Below are 18,618 nucleotides of genomic sequence, written 5' to 3' on the forward strand. Positions count from 1 at the left end.
GTAGTTACTATCCTATTACTGTACTTAGTTGGATATGCTGGCATGTAATTATGAGTAAAAGTTTGATGGATTTATTTGTGAGGTATTTGGTTATAAAAATCTAGAGACTAAAGTTGTTCATTGGAAAATAACACACATAACAAGTCTATGATCATTTTGCATTTCTGTAATCACAGAATAGTTCTGCAACATTTCATGTATATTGACATTGCTGAAGTACAATATAATTAAGATGAATTTTTTCTGTATTTAGTAAAAATTAACTTTAACTTTGATACTAATGAATAAAGCTGTTTTTAATATTATTTCCATTTTCTTCTCTATTGAGTAATATTGCAATTTTCATTCTTAACTCTTTTCTGTCCTATCATCTCTAGTCCTTTTCTAGTTTCTCTCTCATTCTCTCCCTTTTTCCATATTTATGCCATTGTCTTTTACCCAATCTTGTTGAACTGAACTAATTATTACTTGTTGTGTGATATAGCTCAGTTTTTGCCTAATTAAATATTTAAAAAAAATTTTTTTTTGCTTTTCAAAAAGTAAATATACGTTAAGCAAATATATATATATATATATATATATATATATATATATATATATATATAAATACATCTTTATAATCCCAGCATGCAGAGATCACATGAGTTTTTTCTTTTTTAACAAATTTGGTGCATTTTTCTTTTCTTTTATAAAGAAAACCACTTTTTTCAGCAAAAGAGTGTGAAAAAATTTTAAAGGACTTTAATCAATAGTGCTAATTTGCCCTGCAGAATTTTTTTTTTCCATTGTACACTCATGTCAACTGTGCATAAACTTATTCCACTACTACTTTGTGACATATTTTCCTCTTTTTAAAGAAACTTGAACTGTGGAAATTATTTCAGTATTTTAACTTGTATCTCTTTGTTATCATGAAGTCAAAAACATTTCTGTAGACTTTGGTTGTTTGTAAACCTAGTTGTGAGTTTCATTTTTCAGTCCTTTACACACATTTTCATTGCTTTGTTTGCATTTAATTTATTTTTTTAAGAATCCATGAATAGGCCGGGCGTGGTGGCTCCCACCTGTAATTCCAGCACTTTGGGAGGTTGAGGCGGGTGGATCATGAGGTCAGGAGATCGAGACCATCCTGGCCAACATGGTGAAACCCCGTCTCTACTCAAAATACAAAAATTATCTGGATGTGGTGGTGTTTGCCTGTAATCCCAGCTACTCGGGAGGCTGAGGCAGGAGAATCGCTTGAACCAGGGAGTCGGAGGTTGCCGTGAGCCATGATCACACCACCGCACTCCAGCCTGGTGACAAAATGAGGCTCTGTCTCAAATATATATATGTATATATATATCCATGAATAAATAGAAGTTTTGTCTTTCATTTTTTTCTCCCGAAACCCTAGCTCTCCTAAAAACCTTCTAACTTCGCCTTTCTTTATCCTTTTCTTTATCTACAACTTTTTAATTTTTTAAATCATCTTTACCCATTATGCTTCATCCTTCTGAACGCAATTGCTTTGGGTAGGTGAGAAGCTGCTTTCAATTTCATTTCCCCATTTTTATCTTTGGCCAATGTTCTGTAACTTGTTTTAGATCTGTGTCTATATATTATATGTATCTCTGTATGCATCAATATTTGTATATATGCATGTATATTTGTGTATATATATTTATGAATACATATACACACCATATACATATACTTATATATATACTTATATATGGTGTGTGTGTATGTATGTGTAGATATATGTACATACACACTGTAATGGACTGGGGAGTTAGTATACTGGGATGAGCATACATTTGGGATATGATTCACATATTTATTTTGTCCTTCTTCCATTTTCCATTAATTTAACAGGACCGAGAACGACAAAGATGCCCAGTGTTCCACTTTCAAGTGACCCCTTACCTACTCACACCACTGCATTCTCACCCGCAAGCATCTCTGAAAGAGAAAATGACTTCTCAGAGACCACACCTCCTTTTAGTTCAGACAATACTTCAATCCAAGTACCCCCGGACTCTTTGGATAACGCTAGTGCTTTTAATACGACAGGTTGGCACACAAAAGTTGTTAACTTAAATATCAGGGCAATGTCATTTAAGAAATTCTAAAGTTATCAGTACAACTTGTCTTTAAATTATTTTCGCAGTTTCTGAGGATGTGATTTTGTTGAAGTGCAGAAATTGCAGGAAATTAGTATCTGTGAAATATAGATCGACCAAAGTAATTAATGCATGTTGTTAGGGAGTGGAGAGAGAAAAGGAGGGAGGCAAGATCTCCAAGGACAATCAGTAGGGAAATTTGTTCTAGTATCCTCTGATCTATACACACTCTCCATGATTCTCCTGCTTGGCTTCCTGCCACCTGGACAGATGAGAATTTCCCAAGTTCAGAGATTATCAGTCCTGCTCTCCTTGGAAGGTGCCTTAAATGGGAATCTTCCAATTTCTTGGTTTCATTCTAGATTCTCTTCATCCGAAAATTGTTGAAGATAGAGAATGTTTTATTTTTAAATCCATTCTGAGAATTGACAACCCAATTTTGTTATTTGAGTTTCTTTTAAGAGGATTTGCATTATTGAAAACATTTTTAATTAAGGTTGTGAGTTCTACTGGAAAAATTAAAGGCAATGTAGCCATGTTCCCAGAAAAAATCAGATTGATGTGAGAGATATTTTTGCCAAGGAGGGACAATGATGCTCCTTACAATGCTGATATAAGTATATGCTCATTTAATGTTTAGCAACAGGTCTGCCAGTGTATTCAGTACTCAAATTTACTGTCAGGAGAGTGTTCTTGCTTTCCTGAAATAATGTGTTATGTTGATATTTTTGGGGGCAATCAGATTTATAGACATACTTTGATAAAAGATATTAAGCTATTTGAACTGTTTAACAATGGCATTTATCTTCATTTGAAAAAACAAGCATATATAACACCATCACAGAAATTTTGTTTAGGGTACTTCAAAGTATTTTGAGTATCATACTGATGAAGTTTATTGGATATAGTAAGCAGTTAAATAAATGGTCAGTGCCTTCCTATAGCAAGTACAAGACTGTGCATTTAATGTTCCATTTGTTTCCCTATCACTATAGCAGAGTAGTGACTAGGACCTGTCTAAACACTGTAAAAATTTGAACACATTACCCAAAATTTTTACAAAAGGAAAGCAAGGATGAAGGTGCTGATGACTAGGTAGAACATCTCATGCTATTTTATTATTTTATTTGTTGCCTGAGTAGTGTTACATAGAGTTTTCCTTTTGAAGGTTCTGTATTTCATGTCCCATGTACGAGTAAAAACATGCAACATTCCTAACTTTCATTTCCACATTTTAAAAATCTAAAACCACTTAAGCCATAAATTTACAGATAGAGCACAGTATGAGAAAGGTTTAAAGTAGAATAGATTGAAAATAAGGATGAATAATTTTAAAATACTGATTTGCTCTAGCAAAATAATACTGATGGTAAAATTACCTAGAAAAGTTTATGCTTTCAAATAAAAACACACTTTCTTTTCTAGAAAATAATCTTTTCATCAGGTCATATTTCAATTATCTATTGGAATAAAGTCTATATGAGTTATTTAATTTATGATTATGATTGATTTATACTGCTGAATGCAATTTTTTCATTTATTGATATAATTGGGGACAAATCCTTTAGTCCATATTTCTAAGGACATTATATACACTATTCAAAATTGTTCATTTTTGAAAATGGTTACAATAACCATCCATGTGCATAACATTAAATTTATGTAATTTTATTTTGATAAGAATAGTTTATGACTATTTCAAAACATTTTCAATATAGACGGTATATGTGTATATATATTTGTATATACTGTTAAATATATATAAAATATATGTATGTATTGTGTGTGTATATACTTTAATCCCATATATACATACATATACATATATACATATAGGAGTAAAGTATATAAAGTGTATACTTCATATGTACTTAAAAGACACGCAAGGAAAATACCATCCCTTTAAATTCTGTTCCTTAAAGATACCTTTTTAACCATTGTTGTATATCCTCCAGGCTCTCAACATGTGATTTTGTGAGTATGTGAGAGACTGTGTGTGTAAGCATGGACATGTGAGATTGTTTCCACATGTTTTCAAACACTAGATATTATCAACCTTTTCAAACTCTGCCAGTATGCTAGTTAGAAATATTTCATGTTGATTTACATTTAAAAAATTGTTCGTAACACTGAACATTTTTTCATATACCTTTTGGACCTTGTGTATATTAGGTAGATGTCTGTCACATGTCTTGTCCATTTTTAAATTTCTTATTTTCTTTGTAATTTGTAAGAGATACTAGTATATTGGAAGATTCCTTTCTTATTCTGCCTACAAAGAAATGTTGCATCTGTCAGTTTGTAGAGTTGATGGAGAATTCAGAAAACTCATAGTGATTTGAAAGTCAGTAAAGCCACCTGGAAACACGAATTCTCTGTAGCTGCATCCAGCTCAGGAAACCTCCCAAGGATATGTAAATAGAGGACTCAGGTGCCTGTCACTTTCCAGTCAAGCAAATTTAAATACTGACAGACACATTTTAACAGATTCGGTCACTTCACAGTTTGGTAAACTATAATCGCAATTTGCTCCTTATAACCTCTTAATAAATTATTCATCTCCAGTGGGGGAAGATTGATGTAATGATCTCACTTTCCTACCTTAGGTGTTTCATCAGCACAGACGCCTCACCTTCCCACGCATGCAGACTCGCAGACGCCCTCTACTGGAACTGACACGCAGACACTCAGCGGCTCCGCCGCCAATGCCACACTCAGCCCTACCCCAGGCAGCAATGATATCTCAGGTTTGCGGGTCCTTTAGACTTGTGCAAATATGAAGAGTGCAAGACGACTACCTGTATTTAAGAATGGTGTGAGGAAATCTAACCATTTATTTAACGTGCAGCTACTGTTAGTTGATGAATTTGGAATTTCAGTCACTCTTAGGAATATGAAACCACAGAACAAATGTCTTTTTAGTAGAGATGAAATAATAATGAGAATTGTGAGACTACAGCAAAAATCTTCTCAGGAAGAAAGAGTTATTCAGGACAGTCTATTTTTTATATATTTTAGGCAATTATTCTACAAGGAAAACTTTTTGTTAGAAGTAAGAAATAACATGCATAAATCTTTACTTAAAGACTTTGCAGCAACAAAAAACAGGCTGAAGAGTGACTCCTATTATCAATGAAGAGCAGTGAGAAATTGTAACCACAATGAAACTGTTATTTACAGAATGAGAAAAAAGAAAGGAATGGTTTTGTTTCCCATTCAAACATCAAGAATCTTTCAGGATGGCTTCTCTGTGTTTATAACAACAGTACAAAATATTTCCTCCCTTTTCTTTTCAAAATTAATCTCCACACCACTTCGTGGTGCCCTTTTATATACAAGAAAAACAAGTATTTTTTTGTCAGATCACAAATCCACACAGTCGCATATGTAATTTCAGCGATCTAAGCGCTTGAAAGTTAAAGATATAAATGGTAGACCTATGTAGCTGGCAGGAACATGGTCTTGCTTTAGGTGGAAATCAAGCACATCATATAGAATAATTATTATTTTGCTGTATTAAAACTGTGCCTTTGGCATAAAAATCATTCCAGACAATCCACCCTCTTTAAACGAGTGGGAGAAGAGCCGCCGTCACCTGCCTCATTCCACCTAGTCCGGCTGCCATGGGAACCACAATAAAAATATTTGGAGCTTTTAGCAAACCCACAGAACCCGAAATTGTGGAAGGGCAGAAACTGTAAAATAACAAAAGGAGACTGACCCCTGGGGGCTAGTTGTCACACAGACTAGTCTGCTCTGTCCTGATCAAGGAATTCTTCCTCTCAAAGTGGCTAATTCCACTGATTAAAAATCTATTAGGATTAATCAACCTAATTAAAATTATAAATGCCACCCATAACCACCACTGAGAGTTCCTGCATAACAAGAGAAGAGAAGTTTTCAAGTGAGGAGGGGGGAAGGTAGGGAGTTTGGGGAGGTTGAGAGTGGAAGCCTCAAAACAGCTTGGGAGCAGGGTCTGCTGGAGAGGGGAGAACAGAACAAGTGAGTGAGAGGAGTGTGGAAAAGAAGGTGGAAAAAGGCTGCTTTCAAAACTCTGCGGAGGGCCAGTTCTATGTCTGGATGAGTTTTTTAAAAGATGAATAAATGAGCTTTCCTCACTCTTCTACATGTTCTGCCGAAGCCCTCCTCTGGGGATCCAGAATGGAAAACCTCATGTTTATGTTGTTTATTCTGTTCTATGGTTTAGTTAAATTTTGTGGTTTAGCGGCATTTGAAGACTGAGCTGAGAACCCATGCTCAATTATTTGGAAGATGCATTTTCAATTCTAATGGAATGTATGTGTGAAATTATAGACCGTACTGCATTTGTAACTGGTAGACACCTGCAAGCTCAAATCAAAGCCATGTTCAGAACATGCATGCATGTATCACTGCTGAAATACAGACTCTGCCTGCAAATGTGAGATTAATCTCACGTCATTAAACTGATGACCCCAGGGATCTTGACAGAAAATAACCCAACAAGCTCTTGAATAGAGGGTAGCTCATATTTATTTTGCTTTTTCCATGGCAACTAGCATAGTGCTAGTCATCTAGTAGGCACCAAATGAATATACATTGATTGTCTGTGCTGTAATTCTGGATGTGATGTTGGGCAATGATGTAAAATACCTTACATAATTTGAAGCCTGACAATGAAAAGTTCTAACCCAGTACAATGTGCAGTTTCTTTGGCTACAACACAAGATTCTATACCAATTAGCCCCTATGTGATTGGAAAATAAGAGAATGATGCCACTGTAATGTGGAGCTTGTTGAATTTCAAGCCAATTTGATTTTTCCTGGCTAGGGGAGCCTGAATTGTGAAAGTGGAATTGTAACTTTCAGCTGGAAAGGGAAAAAAAGAAAACCTTTGAGCTCATGCTGTGGCACAGGCAGGATCCCATTCAGCTCTATTTTAAGAAAATTAAAACTGAGCACCTGCACCCAGGGATCCCTCCCCAGAGAGGTGTGTGCCTGCAAGGCTCTCAGCATGTAACAAGTTGCACTTCCTCCCGTGCCAACCTTTCACACTCAGAGCTCTACCTCCATCTACGTGGTCTCAGCACCACTAAGACAGCACCTGTGTCTACCGCTTTGATGCATTTTTTATATTGCCTAAGGCAGCCTGCAGCCCAGCATTTTAGACTTCTTGGGCTGTCCAAACTATATATATACATACATATATACATATATATATATACACATATATATATATATTAAGTTGTGCTCTGATTATGAAGCCACATAGGTTTCCAGTTGTCTGCCCCTAAAGTCATCTTTTTCATAAGCCCTGGTGTTTTTGGTACGGTTCTGTAGAATGTATGTGTCGTGGTATAGCAGAAGGACTTGAAGGTTTGTTTCTTTGCCTTAACTTTAGTAATTGTGCTTATGTTGGCTATCTGACTATTGTCCTTGCATGACAGACACAACTGACAGTACTGATGGCCCTTCTGATTGCAGATGTCCCAGGAGAGAGGAGTACAGCCAGCACCTTTCCTAAAGACCCAATTTCCCCATTAGCAACCACCCTCATCCCTGCACGCAACAGCTCTGCTGCCTTACCTGCACGCACCTCCAACACCACCATCACAGCGAACACCTCAGGTCTGACTATGGTGCTCTAGGTGTCTTCAGTTATAGATAATGAAATGGAAACTCAAAACTTTAATGCAGCTCTTTTATTTTGTGCCAAATATTATTTGCAGGTTTCTCGTTTTACAAATGTTCACGTACTAACACCAAATTACGCAAAAGAAACTGCCAGTAAGCTTTATCTGGGCATATTTTATTTTATTATTAACATTACAAAAGTCAATGGCAAAGAAGAATCAATAATAAGCCTTAATGTCATATAGCTCTGGGATCAAATCCAGTTTCTTCAACTTCCTAGCTAATTATAGGGCAAATTACTAATACTTTCTGTATGTCAGATTTGCTTTGTGTAAAAATGGACATAATAACACTCCTTTCAAAATATTAATGTGATGACTGAATATGTAAAATCTGGTATGTAATAAATATTTAAAAAGAGTAATTGTGGCCCTTATTAGAATCCAAATATGCAAAGCCGCGAATGAAAGGGAAATGAATAGTTTGAGGAAGATTGCACATCAACTAAGAATTATATCAAGGAATGAATAGCTTTCCCTCAATCTATACAATGTTCAGTTTAAATGACTCGAAATAAATCTTTGATTCACTTTATTATTTTTAAAACAAGCAAACGTCAAATCAAACGAGGACTCATAGAGAAAAGATTCCATCAGGAAATTATCTTTGCTAAAGAGTTTTTCTTTCACCTTTTAATATAACAAATACATTAACTTTTATTCTCCTGTTCATTTTCTTGCAGATTCCTACCTTAATGCCTCTGAAACAACCACTCTGAGCCCTTCTGGAAGCACTGTCATTTCAACCCCAACAATAGGTGATGTTACCCTCAGTCGTGCAGCCACGCAATCCCCACGTGCCTGGTGATGTGCTCTCACAAGGGCCTTCTACCCACTCTACCTCAGGCTCCTTTCTTTAAGTTGCATTAAGTGTCTGAATCCTGAGGGTGATGGAAGAGCAGGAAGATATTTCTCTGCTTAGCAGTGCAACAGCTGATGAGATCAGGATATAATTGTTACTGTCATAATCCATCAGAAAACATGTGTGAGAAATAACCACATCTACTGGAACTTTTTCTCTCAGGGGTTTAGGTCTTAGTATGGGAAAGAACAGGCCGGTCAAAGGGGCTGTCCACTGCAAGCAGTGAGCAGCAGAGGGCTGATTGCAGAGTTCCAGTTAAGCAGTGAGAGGGCGTGGAGATAAAGGAAAGAGACATTGACAGGTGGCTACAGCAATGCTGGTATCTGTGAATCAGCAAGTAAGCTGATCAGAGCTTGCAAGCCCACCATTCTCCCCAGATTCTTCCAACCCAGAATCGAGATGAGCAGAGATCTCTTAGCTTACACAAAGCACATGTTCTCCCAATTATTCACTGAAATGCGTACACCCACACAAGACACTACTCGATTTGTTGAGAGAGCAATATGTTACCCTGGATCTAGTAGATGGGCAAAGAGCTTACAAAAGCTAATCTAGAGAATGAAGCAGTCCTTGCCTTTTCTCTGACTTTTTTTTTTTTTTTTAACAAAAAGTATGAACTTCGTACTATGGGAGTTATAATTATATAAATTGACATCAAGACTAATCAAACAAATGAAGACCTTTAAAATATTTTTGGCTGTGTGAATCTTCAGCCATGTTGCCATACCGCAATTAGATGTGTACCTAAAAGTCTTAATATTGCTAATTGCATTTATTGGGTATATTCATGAAAAAGTTTATAGAATTAGCTCACTCCTTTATAATGCTTTAAGTTTTGAAATGAAAACCTGTACTAGGCAAATTCTTCATATTCTGTTAAATCTAACTAGATAGACTTTGTGAAGTAGAAGTACTGTAAATCAGCTTTCCCCAAAATGATATGGCAGATAGTCTAAAGCAAAATTTTAGTAATTTACCTTCTTTTTTCCTCCATTACAGCTACTACTCCATCTAAGCCAACATGTGGTAAGTTTATTTACTTAGAATCAGCATACCTCACTTTGGGATAGCACTTTAATTACATCTTTCTTTATTCCAAGCTTTCAGGACCCACTAGCAAACTGAACTCACTGGCTCTAATTTCTCACCAATGACTAGTCTCAAATTTTAAGAGCTAGTATCTCTTAGTAGTAAGATGTTTTGATTTTATATTCAGACCTAGATTTGAGTACCAAGATGTGTACTCGCTACACAGGGACATAGAGTTGGCAATGATAGACATTGGGAAATACAAGAGCGATGATGGAGGGAGGAAGGCAAGGGTTGGAAAACTACCTATATTGGGAACTATGCCTACTTCCTGGGTGTTGAATTCAATTTTACTGCAAACCCCAGCATCATGCAATATACCTTTGTAACAAACTTGCACATATAACCCTGGAATCCAAAATAAGAGTTGAAAACTAAATTTTCCAGTTAGACAACTTTGGTGAAGCCACTTAATTTTAGTTTAGGTATTTGAAAAAAAAAATGAAATGACAGCAAGTTTGTTGGTGCACGGGGGGAGGACAAGGATTCAGTGTGATGCTAAATATAAAATGTGGATAATACCTTCAAAGCTTATCAAGAAGAAAAATCTCTCTCTCTTTCTCTCTGTGTCTTGCTTGTTAGGGGCTGGTTTAAAGCAGATACCTGAAAACAGTTTGTCTCTCTCTTTTTTTTTTTTTTCTCATTTTCTTCCTTGATTCTCAGTTGAAGCAAAGTGGTTCTTCATGGTCAGGGCTTATCTCTCCTTTCATTTCTAAGTCTCACCACTGGAGTCACTGCTTTCAGTAGCTTTCCATACATTTAGTGTAAAGAGTGGCCTTCATATGTCTGTTTAATTAATATTATCTTTTATAATCATGTTGTTACTCACCTCTCCTCCTCTCTTCTTGCATCATTGCCTCCTTATATTCTTCACTTAAGTAATATGGAACCACTTGCAGTTTTCTTTTCTTCTTTCTTTCCTTCCTTCTTTTCTTTTCTTTTCTTTTTTCTTTCTTTCTCTTTCTTCCTTCCTTCCTTCCTTCCTTCCTTCCTTCCTTCCTTCCTTCCTTCCTTTCTTTCCTTCCTTCCTTCCTTATTTCCTTCCTTCCTTCCTTCTTTTTCTTTTCTTTTCTTTTTTTTCTCACTCTGTTGCCCAGGCTGGAGTGCAGTGGTACAATCTCAGTTCACTGCAACCTCTGCCTCCTGGGTTCAAGTGATTCTCCTGCCTCAGCCTCCCAAGTAGCTGGGACTACAGGCACATGCCACCAAGCCCAGCTGATTTTTCTATTTTTAGTAGAGATGGGGTTTCACCATGTTGCCCACGCTGATCTTGAACTCCTGACCTCAGGTGATCAACCCACCTCAGCCTTCCAAAGTGCTCACATTATAGGCATGAGTCACCCACTTACAGTTTTCTAAACATATACTGTTCCTTCCTGCCTCTGTGGCCACTCCTGCTCTTCCTCTACAATTGGAATTCTGCTCCAACCTCATTCCCCAAACCCCATGTTTATTTTTCTATTTCCTGTCCATATTTTAAAACACAAACTAAGTCACTTTCTCTGGAAATCCTGTCCTATACCTTCCAAATGGAACAGATCGCTCTCTTTTTAGTGCCACATTATTTCTGGCATAATCTTATTGAAGAGGTTTGTATGCCTCCTGCAATTCATGCTCTTGTCTGCCTCCACATTGGAGGATACATTTCTAAAAGCCTATTATATCTAACTTGCCTTTGAATTCCTAGTGTTGGTGACCATGTCTTACGCATGACAAGGGCTTAATAATTTTTGTTGAATAACAATGAATTAATAAATTTATATTTGTTGTAAAGATATTTTTATCACTCAGCAGAAATTGTTGACACTAAAAAAAAAAGGTGCTATGGAGGTATATTATCAATCATAATTTTATCCAAGTTAAGGAATGAATTAGGGCTTCTGGTCTCTGAGTAATTAATGCTCCACATATATGAAGAAACAGATAGTTAATAACTACATTTTAGAAAACAAGAAAATTATAAAGCAAGAATAAATGTCTCAGATGCATCATTTATGTGTGCATCAAGTCAACAAGTAACTAATGAGTTCCCATTAATGATATATATTATGCATATTCCTGGATTGACAGTGATAATAAAAATAGACTAGACTTTGCTCTCATGGAAGTTCCAAGTCCAGCTAGGAAGACAGACACTCATCTGGTAATCATCCAAATATAAATTTACAAGCTGGGGTTGTTGATACGGCAGTAAAGCACAGAGAATTACGAGAAAAATCATATGGAGGCACCTGATATGTTTCTTCCTTTTCATGTTTTTGGGGATATTTGGTTAGTTGATTTGATATTTTGGTATTTGCATTAATGTGGTTTTGTTTATTCTAGAAAAATAAGATAACACTCTATCTTCTATTTTCTTTTAGCTGAAAAATATGCAAACATCACTGTGGATTACTTATATAACAAGAAAACTAAATTATTTACAGCAAAGCTAAATGTTAATGAGAATGTGGAATGTACAAACAATAATCACACACACAATATTTGCACAAACAATGAGGTGCTTGATCTTCCAGAATGTAAAGAAATGAATGTTTTCATATCTCATAATTCATGTACACATCCTCTTAGAGAATTAAAATTAGATGTGCCACCAGGTAAATATCAATTTATTTCTTTTCATAAATTTATAAAATCAGTACACTTTCGCGTGTGGTGTTCTCCACTGGTCACAGGAACTGGTCTGGTGAGAGAACAGGGCTGAGGAAAAGGAAGTCCCTTGGAAAAGAGTGGGTGAACTTTCTGCTTTCTTAACCAAGTAAAAATGATAGAGTCATATAAGCCTTCTGTTTACATTCATAAATCACCACTTCTACTTCTTTAGCAGGGAGATGTTCATGTGCACTAAATATAATTTATCCTGCTAAGTGATTGTCTATAAGCTTTCTTTATTCTCCTCTACTTAACTGAAGTCATTAATTATATATGTACATATATTTATTCTTTTTTAAGTATATCTGAAATATATTAGGGAGAAACATAAAGGAGTTGATGTGTACAGGAAGAACTAAAACACATTCACAAAAAGGAAGGTTATGGTCATGTTAGGGAGATCAAGCTGGTTTTGTCAGCTAAGCCACTGCTGGGAAAGAGGAGGGGGTGACAGGCGTCGGGCAGACTCTGGGGAAGCATCTCTTAGCCAAATGCATTCTGGAAAAGGGATTCCAGAGCTGTGTAATTTTTTTTAAAAAAGTAATATCATTTTATAATTCAAGACTGTTAATAAATTTATTAACATTTAAATATGTTAAAATCCATTTAATTTATTCATTTTCCCTAAATATACTGAGATAAATTGCCAATTAAACACAGAAGATAACAATACTTAAAAATGCATTTCCCAAGAGGGAAACCCCCAATACTCTTTATAATAATCATTCAATTAAAAGTAAATAAAGGCCGGGCGCGGTGGCTCAAGCCTGTAATCCCAGCACTTTGGGAGGCCGAGATGGGCGGATCACAAGGTCAGGAGATCGACACCATCCTGGCTAACACTGTGAAATCCCGTCTCTACTAAAAAAAAATACAAAAAACTAGCCGGGCGAGGTAGCTGTAGTCCCAGCTACTTGGGAGGCTGAGGCAGGAGAATGGCGTGAACCCGGGAGGCGGAGCTTGCGGTGAGCTGAGATCCGGCCACTGCACTCCAGCCCCAGCGACAGAGTGAGACTCCGTCTCAAAAAAAAAAAAAAAAAAAAAAAAAAGTAAATAAAGAGTAAACAAAACATTGAAGATATAAACAAAAATACAAAACAGAATGAGTGTTTTTTTAAAATGTGCAAAAGCTACGATTTTATCAATGTTTGCTTGCATTTCATTTTTAATGTAGTATAACTTATAAATGAAACACTACCAAAATATATGGTGCTAAACATAATAAAGTAAATAATAAAAAAACCACCAAATCCCTAGAGTTATTAGACTTTCCCCATAGCAATCTCAAAACTTACCAAATTCTATGTTATTAACATAATTTCAGTGGCTTTAACTGAGAATTTAGGAATGAGTGAGGGCTTGGGGCACACATTATGAAATACTAATCAAGTTTATTTCTGTATCTTCCTGACAGAGGTTGAAAAGTTTCGGTTAGATGATTGTACAAAGGATGTAGAAGCAAATACCACTATTCATTTAAAATGGGAAATTATTGAAAGCTTTACTTGTGATAAAAGTAAAATTACCTACAGATTTCAATGTGGTAAGAATATAACATTGACCAGAGATTTTTTTTGTGTGGTACAATGTTGCTCTAGATATTATTTAATTTTACTCTCTGTCCTTTCTCTCTTCTTCTCTGCCTCTCTTGTTCTCTCTCTATTTCTCTTTTTTCTTTCTTATCTTTTTCTTGGTCTGTGGTATATTTAGAGTCAAATAATTAAACTATCTATATACCATTTAAACAAATTCACAAAATAAATTAATACTTCTCATGAAAAATAAATATCTAAAAATTAAAAGTCAATTAATTTACAATAATTTTCTTGGCAATTATTATAAATATTAAATAGAGAATTATAAATGTGAAATTAGAAAATACATGTGTGTGTGAAATATCGCATCGATATACTCATTTGAAATATTTCTTTATTTCAGGTGATAAAACATCTGATAAGGAAGACATTTATTTAAAAAACCTTGAACCTGAATATGAGTATAAGTGTGACTCAGAAATAGTCTATAATAAGAACAAGTATACTAATATAACTAAAATTATAAAAACAGATTTTGGGAGTGAGTATGTTACTTACATTTATATATAAAATTGCTTTCCTTTTCATGTTCTTATAATTCTTTGAGAATCATAGGAAATGAGTTGTCTTTTTACTGTTTTTGATACTTTTTAAACATATGCTTTTTATTTCGATGAAGCTCAATTTATCTATTTTTACATCTTTTGCTTATGCTCTTGGTGACATATATAAAAGTCCATTGCCAAGTCATGCATATTTATCCATATGTTTTGTTCTAAAAATTTTATAGCTTTAGCTCTTAAATTTAGCTCTGTTACCCACTTTGAGTTAATATTTGTGTATGGTGTGAGGTAAGAGTCTAATTTCATTTTGTTGCTTATGGCCATCTAATTTTTCTAGCGCCATTTGCTGAAAACACTATTATCTTCCCCCATTGAATAGTCTTGCCATTCTTATCAAAAATTAGTTGACCATAATGATGGGTTTATTTCTGAACTTTCAGTTTTATTTTATTGATTTATATGTCATGCTTACACTGTCAATTACTGCTGCTTTGTAGTAAATTTCGAAATTGGAAACTGTAAGTTCCCCCAAATTCTTGCTTTTCCTCAAGATTGTTTAGAATATCTAAGGGAACTTGGAATTCTGTATGACTTTAAGGATCAACTTTTCAATTTTTATAAAGAAGCCATCTGGGATTCTTTCAGGGATTGCCTTGAATCTGTAGATCAGTTTGGGAAATATTGCCAGCTTAACCATGTTAGTCTTCCAGTTCATGAACACAAGGTGTCTTTCCATTAATTTAGGTCTTCTTTAATTTATTTTAAAAATGTTTTGTAGCTTTGTAGTTTTCAGTGCATTAGTCTTATAATTCTTTTGTTCAATTTATTTCTAGTTTAAGTTTATTCCTGATTATAATACTATTGTTTTCTTAATCACATTTTCAGATTTGTTACTAATGTACAAAAATACAATTGATTTTTTCTGTATTGATCTTGCAATCTGTCACGTTACTGAACTTGTTTATTAATGATAATATTGAGAAATTTTTGACACAACTTATTAATGTGATTCTAAATTTTGTTTTGTTTTGATTTGATTTGATTTTGAGACGGAGTCTCGCTCTGTTGCCCAGGCTGGAGTTCAGTGGGTGATCTCGGCTCACTGCAACCTCTGACTCCTGGGTTCAAGCAACTCTCCTGCCTTGGCCTCCCAAGTAGCTGGGACTACAGGCGCGTGCCACCATGCCCAGCTAATTTTCTATATTTTTAGTAGAGACGAGGTTTCACCATGTTAACCAAGATGGTCTAGATCTCCTGACCTTGTGATCTGCCCACCTCAGCTTCCCAAAGTGCTGGAATTACAGGCGTGAGCCACCATGTCTGGCCCATGATTCTAAGTTTTATATAAAAAGGATAGTTGAACACTAAAGAGGCTGCCTAAATCCATGTCTCCTCAAAATCCTCCAAAATAATATATAGCTACAAGAAGAGCAAATAAAACTATGTAAAAACTATATCCTCAGCATAACTAGAAAATTTTAATATATTTTTATAAGTACCAGAATTATTACATTATTTGTAAATCAATATAACAAAATAGAAATCCCAGAAAACTATGTTTTGTATTTGAAAAAAGCACAAAATGTTTTCAGTGGGGGAAAAATAGTCTTTTCAACTAATGATACTGGTATCTCTGTAGAAAGAAAATGAACATCAGCTCTCACCTCTCAACAAACACAAAAATTAATTCAAAATGGATTCCAGACCTAAATACTAAAGCGATAATTATAAAAATTCTAATCAAAAGACGTAGGAGAAAATGTGTGCCTTTAGCAAAGATTTATTAGGGCACAAAAGCAAGAAACATAAACATTTTGATGAATTAGAGTTCATCAAAATTTAACATTCCTGCTCTTTGGATGACGCCATTAAGGAAATAAAAAAGCAATACATTGTAAAAAATCAAAATTAATTTTTTCAACAACAGAAATTTTTCTAGAATATATAGAGAACTCTTTCAGCTGCAAAATAGGAATAAAATAGCTCAATTGAAAATGGACATTTTTAATATATACTTCACAAAAGAGGATATACAAGTGGTGAATAAACACATTAAATGATGCTCAACATCACTAGTTATCTGAGAAATGCAAATTAAAACAATACTGAGATGATAATACTACACATGCATTCAAATGGCTAGACTTAAAAAGACGGATACTAGTAACTATTGGTTAGGATGTGCAGCCATGACCCAGGAATTTCACTACAGGTATTTACCAAAGAGGAAACATGACAAAGCAGATTCATTCATAGCCAAAACCTGGAAACAGCCCAAATGTGTATTAACTGCTTAATCATAGGTAAAACGTGGTATATCTTTACAATAACTACTGATAGATTTTTAAAATGTAACTATGACACATGCAACTAAGTGAATGAATCTTCAGAACGTTACATTGAGTGCAATATGTTAGGTGTGAAAAAGTACTTACTGTTTAATTTTATTTACATGCAATGGATAAAGAGACAAATTTGACCTGTAGTAACAGAAAGTTGATTAGACGCTATGTAAGTCTGGTCAAAGGAATTGAGTTGACTGGGAAGTGCCACAGAAGGACATTTTGGGATCACAGAAATTTTCTTCATCTTGATGGTGGTGTTGGTTATGTGGATGCATACATTTGTTACAACTCATTAAACTATATCTCTAATGGGTACATTTTAAGGTCAATTTTACTTCATACACTTTATTTAAACATTTATCAGTTTTTCTCAGTTTCAAATGACTAGTTACTGAAAGCAATGACAAGTGCTACTCAATGACTGCTACATTTATTAGTGCTGTGAATGCCAGGTTTTCAGCACAGCAAAACCTACAAATCTCAGGATTTGTATGCAGTATCTGGGTAATAATATACATGAATAATGTGCATGAAAGGAAGAGGGGCTTCTCAGATATCTTCAAGTCAGTGGAATGCTTAGGTTTCACAATGCCAATCTGGTGTGACATTTACTTTGTTAAAGGAATTTACTCTAAAACAAATTAAATAAGCCCAGATGCATTTCTTTAAATTTTATTTTTAATTCATGATCTGTCAAAACATGGTTATCAATAATGCATGCTTATAATATGAAGAATGCTTTACCCATGTCTTATTTTTCATATTACTTAACATTCTTATTCTTTTAACAGTTCCAGGACAGCCTCAGAATGTTGTTTGTACAAATGAAGCTGCACATCAAGTAGTAATTACCTGGAATCCTCCTCAAAGACCATTTGATAATTTTACCCTCTGTTACGTAAACAAGACAGGTAATCTGTGTAGAATTTAATTTCATCAGAAAAGAGAAATCAAAAATTTGAAAGTACTAGGAATTTTGATCGAGCCAGTGAGCCACGAACCTCTCTGCTTAGAGACTGGATAGGCATAGTATACACCCTGATCTTAGAATTGCTTCCACTCATTCAAAGCTTTCCAGCCTCAGAAATGACTAAAATCCAGAACACTCTAAATATTTGCTTGTCTTTCTTGATCTTAGTTTAAATCTTTGTGCTGCAAAGCCTAGGGACAGAAAATCTCTGGATGACAATACTCATTTCTGTCTTGCAAGTATTTTGTAAGTGATTTTAACCACTTTGAACTCATCATTCAGACTTCTAAACAAACCAACAAACAAGCAAACCCCTTTTAAAACTTGTTTCAGCTGATAATACAGACAAAATGTTGGGTGAATAAAAATGAACATGGGCCCACGTAACCACTGAGGCCAGTTTGGTATAATCTTGGGAGCATAGTTCTAAGTTTAGAATTAGACTTCTGCAGAAGTAATGCATTAAATAAATAAATAAATAAATAAATAAATAAATAAATAAATAACAAGAAAGAAATGTGCTATGACTAGTTCACTCATGAAATGTTCAAATGATATGCTATTTAAGAGAACAAATATCTTCTGGACAATTTAAAGGATCTAAAATGTTTGTAGAAAATAACATCAGTGGCATATCTCAGAGCATCCTCAATGCCTGGGATAGCCCTTTCTCTATTCTTTTATCCATAGGTTACAATAGGAGTGAAGTGAACCTCTTACAGAATTCTGTCACTCTGTGCTCTGGGGAAGGAACCAGACATAAATTTCAAAACTTGAAAAGTGAAAGACTATTTTTCTTCATTATATTATTTTATATTTTAATGG

At 34.9% G+C, this 18,618-nt stretch overlaps 1 protein-coding gene across 5 annotated transcripts in view; it reads left to right on the forward strand.

The window, feature by feature from the left end:
• The window catches only part of PTPRC (protein tyrosine phosphatase receptor type C), a 120,276-nt gene that overhangs the window by 57,022 nt on the left and 44,636 nt on the right, over positions 1-18,618 (forward strand). The window contains exons 4-12 of one of the 5 annotated variants that reach the window (XM_023224738.2): positions 1,858-2,055; positions 4,712-4,852; positions 7,569-7,712; positions 8,461-8,535; positions 9,639-9,665; positions 12,092-12,325; positions 13,795-13,923; positions 14,319-14,456; positions 17,615-17,734. In XM_023224738.2, the coding sequence (XP_023080506.1) occupies positions 1,858-2,055; positions 4,712-4,852; positions 7,569-7,712; positions 8,461-8,535; positions 9,639-9,665; positions 12,092-12,325; positions 13,795-13,923; positions 14,319-14,456; positions 17,615-17,734 (1,206 nt within the window). The remainder of the gene's footprint in view (positions 1-1,857; positions 2,056-4,711; positions 4,853-7,568; positions 7,713-8,460; positions 8,536-9,638; positions 9,666-12,091; positions 12,326-13,794; positions 13,924-14,318; positions 14,457-17,614; positions 17,735-18,618) is intronic. The other 4 variants (XM_023224739.1, XM_023224740.1, XM_023224741.2 and 1 more) reach the window with 4 other exon arrangements.

Source organism: Piliocolobus tephrosceles, chromosome 1 (genome assembly GCF_002776525.5).
Source record: "Piliocolobus tephrosceles isolate RC106 chromosome 1, ASM277652v3, whole genome shotgun sequence".
Classification (NCBI taxonomy): Eukaryota; Metazoa; Chordata; class Mammalia; order Primates; family Cercopithecidae; genus Piliocolobus; species Piliocolobus tephrosceles.